The following is a 21,443-nucleotide window of genomic DNA, read 5'->3' on the forward strand; positions in this document are numbered from 1 at the left end:
CATTACAACTGAAAGATAGGGAATAAAAATCTAAGAAAAAACAATGGGAATATTATGCAGTTCAGCATCTGTAGCGTTAAATGATAGATGCTACGTATTCTGCAAAGGAGCACCTTCCAGCAATACTCTTATCTCTGCATTCTGTTTTTAGTGGAAACTGTGGTCAACACAAATGTACTTCTTATTTGTAAAGCAGTTAGTAACAAAACACTTACTGCACTAAGAGACAATGACAGTGTCTGGAGAATATCTAACATAGTCTTCAGCACAGTTCCACTCCACAATAAGTGAGGAAACCTAAAACAAAACGAATACATACATTATATCTAAAAAGAAGTGAGGAAAGGGAGTACCTTTATCAACACATGCAAAGGAAACACACAACAGTGTAGATATGTGTAAATCTATGCAGAACACAAGTGACTGAGTTAAGTATGGATCACAACAGCCTAGAAGCTGAACAGTTGTCAAAAGCTCTTACAAAGGCAAACTTCAGCATAGAGGCAATTAATTAGTTACAAAACTCTCACAGAGTCAAGGTAATGATTTAGGATAGGCAGTTTCACCTCCATATTTCTTGACTAGCTCAAGCTGGAAATCAAAGGAAACTAAAGCATTTTAACCTTCAGTAATGACCCAATTTTGTATTTGTTTTTCTGTATTTTGCGAGAACATCATAACTATATGTATTGTGTATTACCAGCCAGCGCAGGATACAGGATGCTTTGAAGAAATATACAGTGTGATAAAGCCGACTAAATTTTTGCATTTATTTAAATGAGCATTTGTTTGGATTGTCTAGCATGTAAGAAGGCAGAATATTGACTAAGCAAGTATTTCAGAACCAAGATAAGGCTTAGCAGCCTTAGTTAGGCATTTTTTTATGCCTCAATTCAACAGAATTAACAGCCATGGAATCCCAAAGCCCTATTCAATTGTCTTACTATCAGTTTTGCTAACCAACTAGCCAACACAAAGAAGCCCAAAGAACATGGAACTCGATACTCACTTATCTACAAGACCAGATAAGTATTTGTCTGCAACTCTCCTGATCCGTTTGTGAATGTGGTTAAAATTCACCAGCAGGAACTGCGCGTGTCTCTCCAGCTCTTCTTCATTCTCTTTAGTTTTAGGCTAGAAACATTTCACAGAGAAGCAAGAAACATTTGCTTTTAGATAAAAAGTTCACACATACTCACTTTAGTTTACAGGAACTAAACTAGCTACACGACTGAAAAAAAGACTTGGGGGTCATGATTGACCACAAGATGAACATGAGCTACCAATGCGATGCCACAGCTGGCAATGCAAATAAAAAACTCCGGCTTGCATCTACTGATGCATCTCAAGCAAGACCCAAGAAGTCATCCTCCTGCTGTACTCAGCCTTGGTGAGGCCGTAGCTGGAGTACTGCATCCAATTCTGTGCTCCACACTTAAGGAAGGATGTGGAGAAGCTTGAGAGAGTCCAGAGGAGAGCCATGTGCATGATTAGAAGTCAAGAGAACAGGCTTTATGAAGACAGGCTGAGAAGCATGGGACAATTCAGCCTGGAGAAGCAAAGGCTCAGGGGTGACTTGGTGGTAGCCTATAAAGTATATAAGGGGTGTGCATCAGAATCTGGAAGAACGTCTGTTCACCAGGGCACCCCATGGGAAGACAAGATCTAACGGTTACAAACTGCTGGAAGACCGTTTTAAAGTGGACATAAGGAAAAACTTCTTTACTGTCTGAGGCTCCAGAGTCTGGAATAGACTTCCCCCAGAATCAGTGCAAGCACCTACTCTGGACACCTTTAAGAAACACTTGGATGCGTATGTTGCTGGGGTGATCTGACCCCAGCTGACTTCCTGCCCCATGTGCACAGGGCTGGACTTTGTGATGTCATGAGGTCCCTTCCAGCCCTAATGTCTGTGAAATCTATGAAACTTACTTTATCAGCCATCATTGTCAGGAAAGCTTCAAACACCTTATCTGCAACAGCTATTACACACTGCATCATACCTAGAAAAGAATCCAGAGAAATCATGTGTTGTCTTGAAGAAATACATTTTCTTTGTATGCTACATCTTTAGCAGTCAAATGTGTTTATTTATCTGACCAGCATTGACCCAAGTTGCTTTAAAATCTAAAACAAACATTTCTTTCCAGAGAGATAAAACAGAGAGAAAGAAACGAAAATAAGCTACCAGCACTTGCAATTAGCACTTAGGAACAAATCAGCCCGACAGATGACTAAAACTATTCTCCTGTCCTGTTCCTCCATGCCACAACTTTGCAGAATAAGACATTTTGCTTAGACGGTCTTTTAAAACTAAAAAAGTGCAGTATTTAGCCATTTGGTAAAAGTGGTTTCTACAGGTTACACAGTAACTTGACTTTTTTCTTTTTTTTTGGTCAGAGAGCTATTCCTAAAATATATTACCTCAACCTTGCTGCATAATCCAAGTGAATTGATAAAAGAAACAAACCAGTACATTTCTACAGTAGAAAGTAATCACAATCACTGTGATCATTATTTCATATAAAAAGTTAGAACTAGTTAGAACTAACCCACTGCCATCAGTTCCCTGCTGCTGGCAATGATAGTCACTGGAGTTAGCCATTGACTACAGGTATTTTGGAAACTAGCATTCAGGCTATATATTATATATCCAGCAGCAGGAGACTGCAACAGTATTTTATCAACTGAATTTTAAGGGAACCAGGCCGTCTAATTTGATTTGGTCCCATTCCCACAGGGCCTTCATCTGTGCTGGTGTTTGTTGATAACAAACATTAAGCAATTTAAAAATACATCTGACAATTTATGGGAAGTTTGACTGGAAGAACAAATACACCTAATACATATGGCTGCTTCTATCAGGACTATCTCCTTCTGCATGCAAGCACTGAACAAGCTCAAAGTTTCCTGGTTCACACTAATAAACTTCAAGGCTCTCTCTGATAGCTACAATTCAAAATTCATTTAGCTTAAGCCATACCCATATAATGTAGGTTCTTTTTAAATTAGTTAAATGTAGAACAAAAGCACTTGTGCTAAGTGGCAAGTTTTAGGATCCCAGGTAGCACAGGTGAACTTACCGGATTTGTCTTTTTGAATAGCTTTATCCTCAAAATAGCAAAACATCACCTGGAAGCGATCTTGGTCTGCTGAACGCAGTACCCTAAGACAAAAATAATCTTCAGCACCTTCCACACAAAGCTAAGTGTATAAACAGTGCTTTTTCTCTTCAGTATATGCCCATATGCAGTGACTGGGTAGTTGCCAAAAAACAAGTAACACAAAATCTCCATTAAATTTAATGGCCAAGTTTTTGGATATACATCCAACTAATAAGGATGAGAGAACAAGAAAAAGCTTGTGACCTGCTTAACAATTTGCACAAAACCATCAAAAGTAAGAGAAATATGGTGAAGCACTCACAAAGTCATAGCTACAGGACATTTTAACAAACAAGATACCACCATTCTCTACAGACAACGAATTTGGGACAATTAAAGCACTGGCTCTCACAGATGACTTAACATCAGGCATGGAGAGAGCAAATAAGAGTGAGAGCAAGCAAGTGCAAGCATGAGCACTCCTTTCAACTCTCACCTAAGAGTCCTAAAACTCTCATACCAATTCCTGAGTGTTTTGCTACTGCAAATAAAAGTACACTAGCCAGAAGCAAGCTCTACTATACATCAGGAATACTGACTCTAACATCTTAACAACTGTGAAATGTCACAGGGAAGATTCTGTGCTGCATTTCTAACTACCTTGAGTAGATAGGGCTAAGGATACTTTAAGCCTGCCTGAGGGTTCTTAGAAGGGAGTCTACCACAGTTGTTGCAGCAGAGCAAATCTCCTCCAAGCCAGGACTGGGATTTTATGGGCCATTTGCATCAGTCCAGCCCTTTTTCCTGCTGTAAAGGGGCTGCAATAAAAGTGAAATCCTGGTCCAAATGATTTAGTGGGGCCAAAATTGCACTAACTACAACAACAACAAAAAAATCACAATTTCATCCTGCATGTCCAGATTAAACTCAAGCGCATACAAAATGCCAGGAACCAAGAATTTAAAAAAAGCGACATCCAGGAACAAAAATATACCTCATGTACTCTAGACGGTAAACAGACAGTAGGTAGGTAGACATAGCGAAGTCCAGTTTATTGATCTGTGCCGACACTTCTGGAGGAGGATCCAAGAGATTTATAATGGTGCTCCGTAATTCATTCAGCTCAGCCTAAGAGATTAATAGATTCAACTTGGTACTATTTTTATTTGTATTCTAAAAATAACTACATTTAGGTTACTACTGACTTATGTTCTGTTTCTTTAAAATCCCTTCACACTGTAACTGTACATGCAAGTAAAGAGGAAAGCAAAAAGGCACCCAAGCTCTTACAATGTACAGCCAGATACTCGAATGTTATTCAAGAGCTGTTACGGGAGGGAGGAAGGGGAATAAGGACAACCAGTTCGCTTATTCCTGATCAGTCAGATTCAAGCAGCAGAGCTCACCACAGTACGTTAAAAGTAGGACAAAGCTCTCTGCTGGGGTAACTAACGGTGTCAGAGAAGTCATATCAGTAGAAAATTTGGCTCTCAGTTTTACACTGGTCATGCATCCTTCCACTTATTTATCTTTACAATAGGAACTTACTCCACAGGCTCAGCTGGAAGCCATTTTAAGAGAGAAAATAGAGAATGTCATTTTACTTTAGAAACAGAACTTTTGAGTAGATTTCTGTCAGACACAGGAAAAACACAAAAGCATCATTAAAAGATTTCACTCCCTAGTAAGACCTGGATACTAGCCAAGAGGACTGAAGCTTCTGGTCCTAGCTGATGCTGATACTCCTACTTTTTGTTCTGTTAAGCTACATACACAGCTTGTATGATGTGAGCGTGCACTTAAAAGGTGCTGTTTTTCATCAATGCAGGTTAAATGAAGGTATCATGAAGCTATTGCAAATATCTACTGGTTAAATATCAAATATTACATTTAATGCCTCAAAGGGGCACAGTGGAAGAAAGTGGTTCTTACAGACGTCACTGTGTCATTTTTCATGGCAGAGTTGTACTGAAGGACAGAACGAAGAGGTTCTTTGCTGGGAAATGTAAGTAGTGGAGACTTAGTGGCTATTTCACAGACCCCTTCATACCACTCTTCTGGCCAAAGACCTGTAGTAAAAATGGAGAGGGTGAGCATGACCAATTATGCCAAGGCAAAGTATGTTAAGGTGCTCCATTAAGACAACTGCAGCTTGTTTAACTACTAAAGAAACCTAAACCTAGTTTAGTTTAATTATTTTTAAATTGATACTCAATTGGTTCACTCTAAAATATATGAGATTCACTCAAAGGGAAATAGACTTGACACAAACAGTCCACTTTTCAGACACCTAATAAACATGGCTGGATGGGTGCCTGTGAAGCCTCTTGACATGCAAGGAGTTTCTGTTTTACCTATTATCATCCTATACCCCTGATTTTCCCAGATCAACATTGATACTTTTTCCATTAGAAATCAACTTACCTGATCCCTCCACAGCAAATCCCATGAGCACCGAGTAGAGCCAAAAATCACGAAACAGCTTCTGTAACCTGGGTTTGGCTTCCTTGATAGGTGGCAAGCGTCTTGTGAGCTAAAAAGGAAGTAGAGAAGAGAAGGGTCATGATAATTTAATGTTACGTAAAGCACGGTTTCTCAACCTGTGGTATGTGTACTCCTGGGGGTACACAAGACGCAGGCACAGGGTACGCAGGTACCCCAACACTTTCTCTCTCTCACCCTCTTTTCCTCTCTCTCTCTTCTCACCCTGTTCTCCTCTCAAAACTATGGCAAAAAGTTTGGTGCACCACACATTGTGTGGCACTTTAAATTCCCCGATAATAATTTGGCATGCTGCATTTTGCGTGGCACTGGGTTCAGTCCTCCCAGCTTTAGCCAACATCACCTCTAGCCCAGGTACACACTTGAGTTGTGCACCTCTGGTGTAAAAGGTGGCAACCCTACCTACACCAGATCAGACATCTGTCATATCACAGCCTTATATACACAGCCCTTCTTCCAACATATGGCACACAGTCTGTAAATATAAAATCCCCTGGAAAATTGAGTGTTGGGGTACTTATTAAAATTTTCAGAAGTTAGGGGGTACTTGCTACTTAAAAGGTTGAGAAACACTGACATAAAGGAATCTGTCCATATAACTTCATACTGTGTCACTCTAGCACTCAGAAGTTAGCTCCATCAATTGATTAAGCATATTGTTGAAAATTTTCCAGTTACTGCCAAAGCTATGGATAAACAGCTCCATTTTGGTGTAATGCTGTAGCAACTACTAATTTTCCAAGCATTGGACTTGGTAATACAGAAGAAGTAATTTTGTATTAATACAAGCTAACACCTGAAAGTAGACGTTTTAATGTTGCACAATACACGGCCGGATAATTAAATTCAGACCCTGATCACCATCATCTTCAAACTGTAGGGCAAAAATAGTGGTGTGCAGAATCAAGTTATCACTAAAGCACAGATAGCAGCTACTTCTGTTCAGCATTCATTAGAATCGTTTATTATTTGTTTTGTGCTAGTGCTTAGGGGCCCCAAATGGGAAACAGTTACTGTACACTCATGCAGATATTCCCTATCCCAAAGACCTTGCTATCTATGTATACAGGCAAACAACAGGACTCTGTTTGCTTTTAATAAATTCTTGCCAAACCAGCACAGCCCTTGAGCTCCCAGTGAACCATTATCTGTCTCGTGTTACACAGTTCAGACCCCCTGCTCTAACTCCTAGTGAGCAAGAACTGAATAGGTTTTCCTCTTCTAGCCATGCAAAGTGTACTAGGCTTCTTAGCATAGACTGAACACCGAGGCCAAGGAGTGTATGGCATAAACCCCTCCAAACCTTGCAGGCGTGGGCAAAATGTGGCCTAGGGGCCAAATGCAGCCATTCTATCCAGCCCGGGGTGGCCCCCTCAAAATTAAGAAAATTAATATTTATCTGCCCCTGGCTGCCTGTCATACGGCCCTCAATGGCTTGTCAAAACTCAGTAAGCAGCCCTCTGCCCGAAATAATTGCCTGCCCCTGCCTTAGAGCATACAGTACATCTGAAATAGGAACAGGCTTCTTAAATTGGGATGAGCTGGGTGGTGGCCCTTTTTTGTCCAGCTTAACTGGATTTTGCTACTATGAGTTAAATATTTATACACAAACCTGGCTTACGAGAGACAATCTTTCTAGTCATGTAGTAATTCTCTACAGAGGTGTAAAAAAATTAACAGCATGCTTATGAATCTATTAAAAAGCCTCAGGCACCTTGTTAGATCACATGGATTTTGTGCGAAGAAGAAACGCTTTCTAAACTACACCGCGCAATCAGATATGAGAAATGAGAAATAATGTCTCTCATTATATACATTAATACTATATCATTATTATAGTCAAAGTTTCACCTGAGCTTAAGCAGGAAAAAAGTGCTATTTTACTAGGGAGAACACAGCTGTTTCCAGCAATATAGTCTTGAATAAGGTGGACCATCCACCATCAAATCTAGAGAGGACCCACTCAGGAATTCTAGGCATGGTATTTGCATGTAATGGGAAGATGTTCCCTGCCTCAAAGGGCTTACAAGCTAACTACAGACAAGGAACAAGAGGTAGCTACAACAGACAAACAGAGCCAAAGGAACAGTGAGACTTAAGAAAAGTGTCCGTTTCCTTTTTTGTGTTTGTGTGACAACATATTTAGCTGAATTCACGAGTGCTTCTGCCATGGCCTTGAATCATCTGTGTGCCTTAGCGCCTGTGCCACCCCAGCCCCAATGGTGTTGCTTAACTCGAAGGACAAGGTCAGTGATCAGTTCTTTTCTGCCTTTAAGATGCTTGTTTTGGCATTGCTGTTGATTTTCCAACTGAAATACTATTATTTTAACAGTGTCTGTGTGCAAGATGTCCACATAAAGAGGGCACAGAAAAAGCAAAAGACAGCCACATGTGCTCCCTAAGAGAACATACATAAAATGTGGCCACAGTTTGGGGGAAACATTTGATGATTTTCAAATCCACAAACAGAACCAAAGCAAGGAATCACCCCACAAACTATAAAAGCCTCCACACAACCTCCATGGAAGAAACAAATCACTTGGCAAGGACCACTAAACAAGTAGAGGAGTTTTGGCTGATGCAGCAAGTTTAGCAGTGTTTGACTTGGGGCATGTTTGCTTTGGGGGAGAGACAATTTGCTAGCATCAAAGTTCAGATTTAAACCCTGCCTTTCACCCTACTTGAGCTCTTCAACACATCCTTCCTGCTCAGTGGCTTGGAGGTAAGACATTTTATAAGATTTTGGCTGACGTTAAAAACCTTTTAAGAAAAATGTACTCCAAAACGTGTGTGTGGGGGACGGGGGTGGAAATAAGTTGTCCATAGTAAACCGAGGGCAAATAATACATTAAACTCTGGGAAAGACGAGAATGTAAAAACTAGGTACCACAAAAAGTACGTCAACACTATAACCGAGGCAGAAAGCACTTATCTTTCATTAGCGGTTACTGCACACAACTACCTTTCTCAAACAAAAAAATGTAGAAGTCATTTACATTTTAAACAAAGGAGAAGCATTAAGATGACAATCCTTCGCTCACCACACAGCAGACGCTTTTAATGGTGTTCTGTGATAGAGCCTTAAAAATGCAGAATATCTTGTTTCAAGGTGGAATAATCTTCTCAGATGTTTTTAAGATAATTGATCTTTGTTCTTTTTGTACATCAGTAGACAGGAAAATGAGCATCATTATTTGGAAGTCGTTAGGACATACTTAAAGTATTTCTTCTTTCCACTTACTACTTAGTTCTCCTTTCTTATTAAGATCTCTTCCTAGGCTTTTAAAACAATGTTTCCTTCATTTAAAAAAAATTCCTTATAAAGATGCCATTCAATATTATTTGTCCACATTATAGCTTCTAAATATTATTTTTCTTCTAAAATATGTTCTAGACAGAGCAATGGAAGTAATGTAAAACAAAATAAGAGCAAAGTCATCTAGCTACGGGCAAGCAGTTTAGAAATCCAGACTTCATTTCCGATTGTTTTTATCCCTTTCACAGTTGATGTTGTAGTACAGGGCATAAGGGTTCCTAAAGTCTTGCCTTTCAGTACTCCTAAAATTGTACTAGTGAATTACCACTTTTTCATGCATTTCAGATCTTGGATTACTGGATCCATATCAATTATGTGGTTAAGTATTTCAGCCTGTTTGCACCTCGGAAATCAGGTCCTTGAGTTTCTTTACATGTGACGCTAACAACAGGGGGTGTGCGTGTGCATGTGCACACACACATATACATACATACATCCTCAGTGAAATGGGAGGGCTATTATTTCACATGATAAATCGATTCTACCTAAATGCCCTCAGTAAGGGAATAACTGAGGCTAATTCCTTCAATGCGATACTTGCCTTCTCAGAAACCTGCATTTCTAATCATTAAATAGTGTTGGCTGCAATTTTGTATTAACAGAGCTCTCACTTTATGGAAGTGCTAGACATTGCATAATCCTTCACAAAGAAACACATAAAAACAACCCTTCCCATCAGACACAATGCCTAGAAAGCCAAACAGTTCCCTCAAAAAAGAAAATGATGCATTTAATCAGTTTCTTAAAAAATTAAGGAACCACACCTAAAAAAGGTCCTGATCTGGCAAAGAAGAATTCAAGTGCTTAACTTTACATGTTATAAACAGTCTCAGTAGGATTACTAGCAGAACTATAAATGTTAATGAAATGGGTGTGGTGTCTCTTTGCACAGACCCTTATTCCATCTCAATTCAGTGTTGCCCTTCCAAAGACACTGTCTTCAAGAAATCCCATCTTACCCACCCTTATAGCACTTGAATAATCTCTTGACCCTTTGATGTGCACGTTTAATTGACAATTCCCATCCCCACAATTCAAACATTTTGAAACAATTTTCATAAAATGGTTCAGTCCTCTAATTTTTTTAAAGCCCTCATTTTCTGAGAAATTAAGGCTTGCTTGTAGTAGATGGTATGTGTGTACAAACTGAAGTTGGAATGTGATGTAGGTAAAAAGAACAACCTACTTCAACACTAGGTGAATGCTTAAAAGGGTTGATCACCACACTCTCTCACTAATACACAATGGTATTTTCCAGCTTTCAATGCACCAGAATGAAGTTCCTCTTTGATTTATTTGCCCTCTCTCTCATCGTAACATCTGCATTTTGTGAGATCAAAGACTTCAGTGAGCATTTTCGGAGCATAAAAAATGGTGATCTCCAAGAAAATGGATCCCACGATATGCCTAATCTTCCACTAGAGTTCCACAGGGAAAACACCATTACCAATGACCTGATTGCTGAAGAAGAAGAAGAGGACGATTACTTAGATTTGGAGAAGATACTGAACGAAGATGACGACTACAGTGACATAATTGATGCTGTCCCATATAAGATTTCTGAAATTCAGCAAGGGAATATTCTTGAACTGTTCCAAGGTAAAACCAGAATCCAGCGTCTTAATATCCTCAATGCAAACTTTGGCTTTGATCTTTTTCGGAGTCTGACAGATAGCACTAACGCTACAGACAACATTCTGATGGCTCCTGTTGGCATTTCCACTGCAATGGCAATGATTTCATTGGGACTGAAGGGACAGACACAACAAGAAGTACTATCAGTTTTAGGTTTTCGAGACTTCGTTAATGCCAGCTCTAAGTACGAGATCATGACGATTCACAACCTTTTCCGTAAACTAACTCATCGGCTCTTCCGACGCAACTTTGGTTACACCCTGAGGTCAGTCAATGATCTGTATATTCAGAAGGACTTTTCTATTCTGAATGATTTCAGAAACAATATGAAGAGTTACTACTTTGCAGAGGCTCAACTAACTGACTTCTCAGATCCTGCCTACATAACTAAAATCAACGAGCGTATTATGAAGCTCACCAAAGGATTAATAAAGGAAGCTCTTGTGAACATAAATCCTGCAACACTGATGATGATTCTCAACTGTCTTTATTTTAAAGGTAAAAATCCTTATTTCAATATTCAGCAACAGAATATGTTAATTTATTATATTTCGTTGCGCACATCTGAGCAACCAAGAACAAATCAAACCTTAGGCAGCAACAATAACAGTTTTTTAACGTCGGTATCCCACTGATTAATAAGGCTCTGAATTACTATTATCTGCCTCTCTAGATAAGACAAAGGCCCCAACCATGCACCAGGACTCCACAGCACAAGGTGTTGTACAACGATTATCTCAAAGAACTTGCACTCTAAATATAAAACAAAGGACAACAGATGAATACTGTGTCCAGTTTTGGGCCCCACTTACAGAAAGGATGTGGACAAGTTGGAGAGAGTCCAGCAGACGGCAACAAATTATTAGGGGGCGGGGGCACATGACTTACGAGAAGAGGCTGAGGGAGCTGGGTTTATTTAGTTTCCAGAAAAGAAGACTGAGGGGGATTTGATAGCAGCCGCTAAATACCTGAAGGGGGAGGCGGGTGTAAAAGAGGATGGAGCTAGACTGTTTTCAGTGGTGGCAGATGACAGAACAAGGAGCAATGGTTTCAAGCTGCAGCAAGAGAAGTTTAGGTTAGATATTAGGAAAAACTCTTTCACTAGGAAGACAGTGAAGCACTGGAACAGGTTACCTAGAGAGGTGGTGGACTCTCCATCCTTGGAGGTTTAAGGCCCAGCTCAACAAAGACCTGGCTGGAATGACCGAGTTGGGGATGGGTCCTGCTTTGAGTAGGGGCTGGACTAGGTGACCTCCTGAGGTCCCTTCCAACCCTCATTTTCTATGATGCTATGATAACCCCAGGTAACAGTGACACCTGAGGTGTAACTCCATTCACTTTTTCTGCAGCTACTCCAAGTTGATTTCGTCCAAAATGTTTGTTTTGAAATATTAGGACTCAGAGGAGCAGCCATCTTCAGGGAACCGGAGCTTAAAGTACATGTTTTCTATGAATACACATGGGGCAAACTAAGTGTGTCCTGAAGGGGCTGAAGAGTTGTTACCTTAACAGACTGATTGTCTAAGCCATGCCTAAATTTACTTCCCCTGCCAAGAATTCTGTCAAGTATGCTAGGCTGCTTTGTACAAGCTGCTTCATAAACCGGGAGTGTAACCACGTCTGCATGATGGTGTCACAGGTATACAGACAGGTTAACTAGCAGTGTCACCCAGCAATGATAATTAGCACAGCAAGAGGGCTGTGTGGGTGCAGCTGCACTGCTTCTGGTTTAGTATACCACTGCAGGGCACAATAAGTTTACTGTGTAGACGTGGCCTGAAAAAGCTAAATCAGGACACTGAGATACTATGGGTGAGTCACCATGAGTGCACACGTACGGTTTGCAGCACCGCAGTGGCAATTTTTTGGACATTGGGAGAATCTGGTGTCAAAAACACAAAACAAAACAAGAGGGGGGAAAAAAAAAAACCTAAAACCAAAACATGCAGGAGAAAAAAGCAGGGCGGTGCATGTGGCTGCAGCATCTACCACCCAAAACTGGAGCCTGGCTGGCCAGAGCCGTGCTCTGGCTGCTGGTCAGGCTCTGTGTCCCTGGATCACCGCTGCTGAAGCCCTGGAGACCCCCAGGATCTCAGGTAAGGCTGCTGGGGCCAGCCCAGGTACTGGCCCCAACCTCCCCTGCCCCAACCAGGGCAATCTGCCACATGCCACAGAGCGCATTCAGGGCCATGCCCAGAGACAACTAGCTGCTGGTAGTGCTGTCTACAGTTAAAAGTCTGATGGATTTCATTATGTTCTTGTTTTCAGAGGCTTCTAAAAAATTGCCAAACTAATTCTTTGGGCAGAAATTCTCCAGGTTGGTCATTTGCCTCAGTTTGAATTTTTTGTCTCAAAAGCCATTTCAGAACAAGTGAAAGAAAATGTTATTATTTCCTTCATGTTAAAAACCAAACATGACAGAAGGCCTAGGGTTAGCTGGACAAGATGCCTGAAGGAGAAGCCTAGAGAGACCGACAGGGAAGAGACAGAAATGAGGAACACAAAGAAAGAATCTGGGGGAGACAGCGAGGAAGACCGAAATAAGATGAAGAGCCTAGGATAAGGGGACTACAAGGGTTCGCTGAACAAGAAGGATGGGATAAGAAACCCAGTTGGGAAACAGAGATTGGGACAGGAAGTCATCAGGGAGATATGAGACTAGGAGAGGAAAGAGACAAGAAAAATATGACCTCTAAAGTATGTTCCCCTCCACAGTCTAGAACGGAACCCAAGATTTCTGAGTTTCAACCTTTCTCTGTTGTCAGCAAACACCTGACACATGTATTTCTTCCCTTGCTGCTGGCAACTCCACAGAAGATGGCAACTTATTACTGCCACTGATTGCCTGGCCAACTTAAATCCAACAAATCCTAGTTTCTCAATCTTTTCTTTGCAAGTCAACTCTGCACTTCGCTCCGGGACTTTTCCTCATTAGAGCCATAGGCTCCCAATATACTTCTTCAAGACTGAAGTCTTCTTGGGTTTATTTCTCTTGATGAATTTGTTCATAGGTTGTTGACGTTTCCCAGCCCTCTCTACCACATATTCTAATTTTTGTTCATCTTGATTGTTTACAAGGTTAAGAGTTTCTTGCATCATTATTGCTAAGTTTTGGTAACACCTCAGGGATGGGAGACAGATATTCATCTTTGAAATCCAAGTTTCCATTCCCACCTCCACCCCCGCATAGTCATGCACACTCCACAGTGGACTGCTTACCAGTTACCATACAGGCTCTGATCTCACACCTTTTATGAGGAATGTGATTAAGAAGGCAGTGGAGGCCATTCAATCCCAGTGATGATGATTTTGTAATAGGTAGGTTTCCAGTCTCCCTCCAGAATTGGCACTCTCAATCTCTTATTAGGGGTCTGAATGACCCCTTGTTGGGCTTTATATCAAGCATCAGCCAGTTACTTTGCTCATGCTGCAACTCAGCAGCTTGGTAACTAAGTTGTTCAGTGCATCCAGAATTACTTCCCAGAGGCTCTTGGCAGGCATGAGAAGACAGAAGACAGGCAAGGGAATAAATGCCTTGTGGGTCACCATAGAGGAATCTGAACTGCCATAACCCCCAAACACTGGCAGTTTCTCATTCTATTCAAAATATATGCAAAGCCTCTTACAGAAATAATTTCTAAATACTGGGAAAATGATCTCTAAATTGATGCAAAGTTCTTATCGTGTCCTGAAAAAACATCTAAACCCCAGAGAAAGAGAAGTTTTGCTTGTGGGAAGGGTTAATAACAAAAAGTTGGGCTTGGACATCACATCAGTAGAGTGTAAATAGGCCCCAACCCAGGCCCAAAAGGAGGACTTGCCTTCAGGCGGTGCTGGCTCTTCCCTTGTTCAAGTCCAGAGCATGATCTCACAACGTGTTGGAGAAAAGCCACAATTCCCTTTATTATGCTATTGGCTAAGCCGCCTCTTCGCTGGCTGGCTGTAGTCCCCAGGATTGTGAACCCAGCTTCCTCTAAACATCTGAAGATGAGTGCACTGCGTTTCCAGGTCACCAATCTGTGATATCTGCTCACTCCTATTTACAGCTGCTCTCTCCTGGCTATTATTAACTGTAATTTTGCCAACTGTGCCTTCACCATCCTAGTCCAATGAGCCATTACAGCTCCAGCAAATGTTTGACTTAATGGACTCCCTTCTAGGCTTGATATTTCATGGAGGTATCGGGGTGAGACCCTAAAGTCATTTCTTCATGCTAGTATGTAGTAACATGTTTGGAGGCAGTTAAAGTAAGACTCTTCAAACTATGCCTGATGCACAGGGGCTTCTTGCAGCATGGTTGAAGGAACTTATGCTCTCCTTTTTTCACATAATACCTGTCTTCCTGATCATAAGGATAAATTATGGAGAGTCTCCCTAAGAGCTGCTCCAATTAGTACTTCTCCACTACTTGCACCTTATTCGTGATGCAGCAGCCCTCTTCTTGAGAGAGCAAGATAACAGCAGACTTGCCTTTTACTCTTTACAATAAATGCCTGTAAAGTGGCAAGGGGACTAAACTGCTACAGATTTTTAAAGCCTGCAAAAAACCTATACCTAACAGACATAGTTATGTCTGAGCTGTCACTTCTTAACCCCAATTCTGAAGTTTGGGCTGCCTTTTGGAAACCCAACACCGTGTATCAAGTCAGCTGGTACACTTGCTGTGATGGGTCCTCAGGTAAAAACAATTTGCTTCCCTCTGACAGCTATCTATATCGCCATACTTTTAAAAAAAAAATCAACTAAAAGATATGTTAGCTCCTCCAAAGGCGTTTTTACTATAAAAAATGCTGGCCCCACATATAGTGTCATGGTCCCAATCTTGGTTCCTCCTCCTTAAACCTACCTAACTTCAGTTTTTCATCAAATTGTAATGAGGCTTTTCATACAACTTTTGTAACCTTAAAATAATTCTGAATAATTATACTGTATTTACAGTACCTAACACCCTGTGTTAGGAAAAATATAACATTATCAATGTTAGAAACAAAACTGAGACTGGTGACCTGGGCAATTCAGTATTACTCTGGGGATAAACAGTAAGCACACAATCTTCAGGCTTCTCTGGCATGTGACAGACAGCACAGTTAGGGAAGCAAGGAGAGCATTAAGTGCATCAGATTCTCTCCAAGTTACCAGCCACTTCAGACTTCCACACACAATGGCAGTCTTTTGAGGTGAAGGTAAAAAAAAACAACCAACCACTTACAAAGGAAATCACCAGAATTCCTTGTTCAGATGTTGTGTGAACACCAAAATTAAGATACTAACTTCCTAACACTGTACAGTTACAGGGTCTTTAAAAGGTTATATAATAATGCCTTCACACACTTATTTGCTCACCAAGGGCCATCTGACAGCCCTGGTTTCTAAAGGGGAAACCAATATCCCCAACTAAGAGAGTAAGTGTCAGCCACGCATATCCAAAGAAAGCTAATTCCAGGGCAGAACTCTAAATATTCCGCCATACTGAAAAGACATCCTCAATTACATTATTTTAAAATTGCTCTTTCATTGCCCTATCAAGACACACTTGGGACAACCAAAGAGGCCTCATGTACTGCCTTAGCCAATGTCCACTAAAGTCAATACAAAGGTACTTTTCATTGACTTTAGCATGAGCTAATCTACCACTCCTTGGGGCCTGCCTGATCCTGCAAAGTATCAACAATTCTCAGCTCTTTGTAAGACCTGGCAGGAGTTAAGAGTCACATAATTGAGAACTCAACCCTGGTCATGATCAAAACAGGTACCACTATAGTTTTTGTTTTTTAATGGTTTAAGTGTCATGAAACTAAACCATTTTGTATAAATGTCATTTCATATGAAGAATAAAACCTCAGTTTTCTCTAGTTATGAGACAGTATAACATAACATGAACACAAATTTTTAATACCTCACATCAGAACTGCACTGATCTGTAGACCTATATTCCTTTAAAGCTTGCATTTAACAAAATAACCCAAGGACGCATGCTTTCTATTGGGGGTATTTCCAGACAAATATGCCCTTCATACACATCTCATGCATACATTTTCACATCTCAATTTTTAAAAATCTAGACATTTATTAAACATGTAAGCCTTTAAGATGCCACAACTTAAAATGAACAACCAGCCTTTTACTGGTATTTCCAAATAAGTCTCCACCCCCAAAAATATTTTTAAAAAACATTCCTATCTAGGAGCAGAGAAAAAAAATTAAGTTTTTTTTTTTGGCACTGAATTGACAGGAACCTGGGAAAACAAATTTCCAGTGGAAATGACACACAAACGAACGTTCCGCCTGAATGAAAAAGAAACGGTCAAGGTTCCCATGATGCAGACGAAAGGGAACTTCCTGGCTGCTGCAGATCCTGAACTAGACTGCTCTGTGCTCCAGCTGCCATATGTGGGGAACATCAGCATGCTGATCGTGCTGCCGCACAAACTAACTGGCCTGAAGGCACTGGAGAAGCAACTGACCCCTCAGGCGGTGCAGAAATGGCAAAAGAGTATGACAAACAGGTACATTTCATGGAAAAAAGGTCTTCTTAAAAGCTTAACTTATTTCTTGACAAGATTACAAGGTTGCCAAAGGTGAAAGTGTTGGTTTTATATATGACATTGGATTTAGTATCATGTTACACTCGGGTTAAAATATTAGCACGATATAAAACCAAAAGGATTAAAAACTTTGTACGCGATTGCAAATAGGGAATTATCACCCAATCAGAAGTCTTTTAATGGACTGTCCTTGACCCAGCACTATGGGCGTGTCCCCACAAGTGTGCACATGCATTTCCCTGGGGACATACAGCAGCGGCACATATTTGGGTACCTTACCTGGGGTCCTGAGAGCCTCCCGGGGCTGCAGCAGCAGCAATCTGGGCGACGGAGCCTGGCTGGCAGCTGGAGCAAGGCAGCTCGGGTTTTGGGTGGCGCGTGCCACTGCCATGTGCACCACACCATTTTTTGGCACTTTTGTTTTTTTATAGTGGGATTTTACTGCATCTAATTTTGCCCTGCACTGCAAATACGCAGCGCGGCAAACAGATTAACACGTGCTACATGCGCTTTGCGGTGCCTCAAAAGGTTTTTGAGGCACTGCAAACCACACATTCTTGCTCGTGGGGATGGAGCCTACTTGAGTATTTTTAGTCAATGATCTGGAAAAACTAAAGTCATTTGTAAAGCCTGTAGGTAATAGAAAAAGTGGTGGAATGGAAAACAAACAAACCCTACACACAGTTCAGGTCTGCAGAATAATGTAAGAATATGGTAGGCTAGGTTCTTTTAAACAATATGCATTTTTATACTCTTAAATGAAAGATGATGTCATAGTTAAAAGAGAAATTGTTTCAGAAAGCAGTAACTAAGAAGACTGACAAAGGTTGAGAGGAAAAAAAAAGAAAGAATGGCCTGCCCTACAGTGAGGCTTAAAAAAAAAAATAATTAAAAAAAAAGAATCTGTTTACCTTAGAAGAGACATTTCCTAACAAAGGTCCTGCTCTTCATCTTGAGGACAAAGGCATAAATGAGATCAGCAGCTGGAAGCTACCTCTGGAAAAACTCAGTGTGATGTAACGCTGTTATCTTCTCATGTGGGTTATCATGTGGTAAAATAATTCATCTTGGGATAGGGTAGATTCTCCATCATTATAACTTTTAAATCATGCCTGGCTGTTAAAACACAGAAGCTGCAAAACTGATACAGGATTTTGATGAAGGATTCACTTGGTAAAATTCTATGGCCTGGGATATACAGGACTAGGCAGTACTAACAGTCTTTCTGGCATTAAAATATCCTATAAATATTGCACGGTCTTCCATTTAAGATACAAATTATGTCTATAGTCCATAATTCACAGAACTTCAGCTTACTGTGCCAGCGAGTTTACAGGTCCCTAACAAGTTTTACAAGCATATTCAATTATGTGCATCTGTACATACAATCCCACATACTGCAGCAATCTAACTGATAAGCCTTTTAAGCAAAATACTGGAACCAATTCCAAGCCTGCCTTTTTCCTCCAAAACAACCAGGACAATTTTGTTCGACTTACACATGGGATTGTCTTGTACTTCCACTCCTACATTTGACTTTCATGCTTGAAGAATTATTTTTTGCACTCAAAAATACCAGATCAGAGTTTTTTTTCAATCAAGTTTTTATTTTCTGTGCATTTAATCCTTTGGGTCCTTTCCTTGGCTATTTGACACTCTTGTGGAATGTTTGAAGGGCAACAGCAGTTCAAGAACTTCATATGTAATTATCCACATAGAGTCAGGGAAAAAGCTGCTTTCATAAAACTGAACGTGAAAATGTAGGGTCAACTTACAAATGGAAAATTGTGGTATTAAAAGCCAATACATTATATAGCAATCAGTTTTTGTGGCTTTTAGATGTACAACTACTGCTAAACAGACATGGCCTCGCCATTTAGAAAGTTAAGCATAAAAAATGAGGAACAGGGTTCCTGAACATTTCAGTGTCCTACCTACTTGTAAGAATGGAAATATCAGCCATGAAAAGCAAAGAATATGACACACCACATGACACAGTGTGTTATCTGTTACCTCATGAGTTTTAATGTTTTTGTTTCTTTCTTACTAGAACGAGAGAGGTGATTCTGCCTAAATTTAAGCTGGAAAAGAGCTATAACCTGATTGGTTTTCTGAAATCCATGGGAATACAAGAACTGTTTACTGAAACAGGCAACTATTCTGGAATATCAGATGAGAAAGTCACCATTAACATGGTAATTTTTTCCTCTTCTGTCCTCATTCACCTTCCTTATAATTTCTTGTCATATATCAAGTAGACAAACTAAAATATTCCATAGTTTAGCTAAGTAGCTAAACAGATTCCAATCTCCCCTGGAGCATGCAGAAGGGATCTGAGCTTCTCTCAACCTAGGGGAAGACCAGTCATGTTGTGACTGTTAATTATTGCACAGTGTCAGGCTGCTCTTAGTCATAGCCAGACAGGTGTAAGTGTTTTCAGAAGCCAAAGCCAGAGAATTATTACTATATGGGAATTATGGGGGCCAGGGAACCACATGCAGCATAGAAAAAAATGCAGTATTGCAATTAAATTTTACCACCCCTGGGTAAGTTAATTATAGAACAACTTGCTAAATTCAATATTAAGTGTCTAGAGTCTTATTTTCTATTCTATTTTACAGTTCAACCACCAAGGCACAATCACTGTGAATGAGGAAGGCACAGAGGCTGTGGCTGTGACTACTGTGGGGTTCATGCCCCTTTCCACTCAGATTCGATTCATTGTTGACCGTCCTTTTCTGTTCCTCATCTATGAGCATCGCACCAACTGCCTGCTGTTTATGGGTAGAGTTGCTAACCCCAGCAAGTCTTGAGAATGGAGATGTGCTATATGGATACTTACCCACAAGGCTGTGTGATTATGTTTTAGTATAGCAATATTTGAAAGGAAAAAAAAAATGTTTGGCACATTACTGGTCCCAGATGCTATCATTACATGAGTTACTGCTATCAGAAGAAAATGCAGTACTGGTGGAGATGGTCATCAAATGGACTTGTACCACTAGATGATTTGACAGCAATTCTTAAAAGGTTAATATCATGCATTGATAGAATTAACTGTATTGAAACTTCTAGGTAACTTACACTTTATTCTACTTCAGTGTATTAAATGTAATGAGAAAATAAAACATTTAGACCAAGTGAATGCTTGAAATTAAGATCTTAAATTTATATTTAAGGAACAAGTAGGCACCTTAGGGATGTTCAAACAGACAACAGCTTTTTAGGCCTTCTTAATGCCTAAATCAGACTTAGGAATCTAGCATTAAGTACCCATTTTTTTAAAACTCTCAGGTTTATAAGGCTTGCATCTGCCCTTCATTACCTTGTGGTACAAATTCAGTCTAGAGGAAACTGGCACTATTTCTAGGGAAAACCTAGCCAAAACCTGCAGCAGGCTAAATGGAAGAGTAAGTAGTAACTTGAACTGATTTCCAACTCAGCAGGTGCATATTGCATTAAACCTGTGCATGTGAGGCGCAGAAAAGAGGGGCAGTAGGAAAAAGCCATTTAACAGGCCTGGGTAAGAAACTAACCAGTTTCTTCATTCTATACTGGCTTAACTCCCATTATTTCAATAGTTACTCTAGCTCTTCAAGGCTGTTCGGGGTCAAATGTTTAATACATAATCAGTAAGATTCATAGAATAGTTTACATTTTGGTGACCAGAAGAAGAATGCATTGTTTGCAAAAGCTTGTCTAAGTCTATTGCAATTGTACAGCTAGCCCAACAACAGTTATCACCCACAAAAGTCCTTGCCTCTGCATCATATAGCAAAAGGTATTTTATGTACAATGGTGGAGATGGGGAAACACTTATTTCAGCAGGTAAACACCACTCTCTCTTTCCTCCATTTCTTTACTAAAGTCTTTTCTATAAAACAAAGTATTTGTGAAAGAAAAGGAAGTTTTGAAAAACCATTCCAGACTCAATCTAATGTATTTTGGTACACAAAACTTCATAAAGAGCAGTGAAATACTTGCAGTTCCTTCAGCTTTTATAGCAGGAACACAAATCCTACTGACTTTTATTTGGTATCCATATGTATGCAACACACTTCTATTTAATGTGGGAACCTACTCCTAACTTCAAAGACAATCATTTAATGGAAGAACAAAAAGTTACATGTTTTATACCAACTGTTAAAATAACCTGATAAGAGTCATATTCACATTTCACGCCTCCTACTTTTTCCTACATCTTTTACAGAGCACACCCTGTCGTCTCAGTCTGTCATACCATTTGTCACAAAATCTCAATTACTTGACTATTAAACTTACGCTACCAACAAATATGCAAAGTAAGACATTATATATCAATCAATAGTTACTTTAAGGATT

At 40.1% G+C, this 21,443-nt stretch overlaps 2 protein-coding genes across 3 annotated transcripts in view; one reads left to right on the forward strand and one right to left on the reverse strand.

Annotated features, from left to right (window-relative positions):
• PI4KA (phosphatidylinositol 4-kinase alpha) overlaps positions 1-21,443 on the reverse strand; it is an 86,821-nt gene that overhangs the window by 26,290 nt on the left and 39,088 nt on the right. For both annotated transcript variants that reach the window (XM_019499152.2, XM_014598846.3), the window contains exons 20-26: positions 5,529-5,637; positions 5,037-5,173; positions 4,099-4,232; positions 3,084-3,166; positions 1,933-2,003; positions 1,010-1,134; positions 216-297 (exon numbers count right to left, since the gene is read on the reverse strand). In XM_019499152.2, the coding sequence (XP_019354697.2) occupies positions 216-297; positions 1,010-1,134; positions 1,933-2,003; positions 3,084-3,166; positions 4,099-4,232; positions 5,037-5,173; positions 5,529-5,637 (741 nt within the window). The remainder of the gene's footprint in view (positions 1-215; positions 298-1,009; positions 1,135-1,932; positions 2,004-3,083; positions 3,167-4,098; positions 4,233-5,036; positions 5,174-5,528; positions 5,638-21,443) is intronic.
• Positions 8,232-20,247, forward strand: SERPIND1 (serpin family D member 1). The gene is made up of 5 exons (XM_006259964.4): positions 8,232-8,328; positions 10,181-11,055; positions 16,790-17,063; positions 19,153-19,297; positions 19,724-20,247. The coding sequence occupies exons 2-5, from the start codon at positions 10,197-10,199 to the stop codon at positions 19,913-19,915; spliced, it is 1,470 nt and encodes a 489-aa protein (XP_006260026.1). The 5' UTR covers positions 8,232-8,328; positions 10,181-10,196; the 3' UTR covers positions 19,916-20,247.

Source organism: Alligator mississippiensis, chromosome 10 (genome assembly GCF_030867095.1).
Source record: "Alligator mississippiensis isolate rAllMis1 chromosome 10, rAllMis1, whole genome shotgun sequence".
Taxonomy (NCBI): Eukaryota; Metazoa; Chordata; order Crocodylia; family Alligatoridae; genus Alligator; species Alligator mississippiensis.

Coding starts and splice junctions, on each gene's coding strand:
- SERPIND1 (XM_006259964.4), top strand. CDS start 10,197: ATGAAGTTCCTCTTTGATTTATTTGCCCTCTCTCTCATCGTAACATCT. Junction 11,056..16,789: donor CAACTGTCTTTATTTTAAAG/GTAAAAATCCTT, acceptor CTGAATTGACAG/GAACCTGGGAAAACAAATTT. Junction 19,298..19,723: donor AGAAAGTCACCATTAACATG/GTAATTTTTTCC, acceptor TCTATTTTACAG/TTCAACCACCAAGGCACAAT.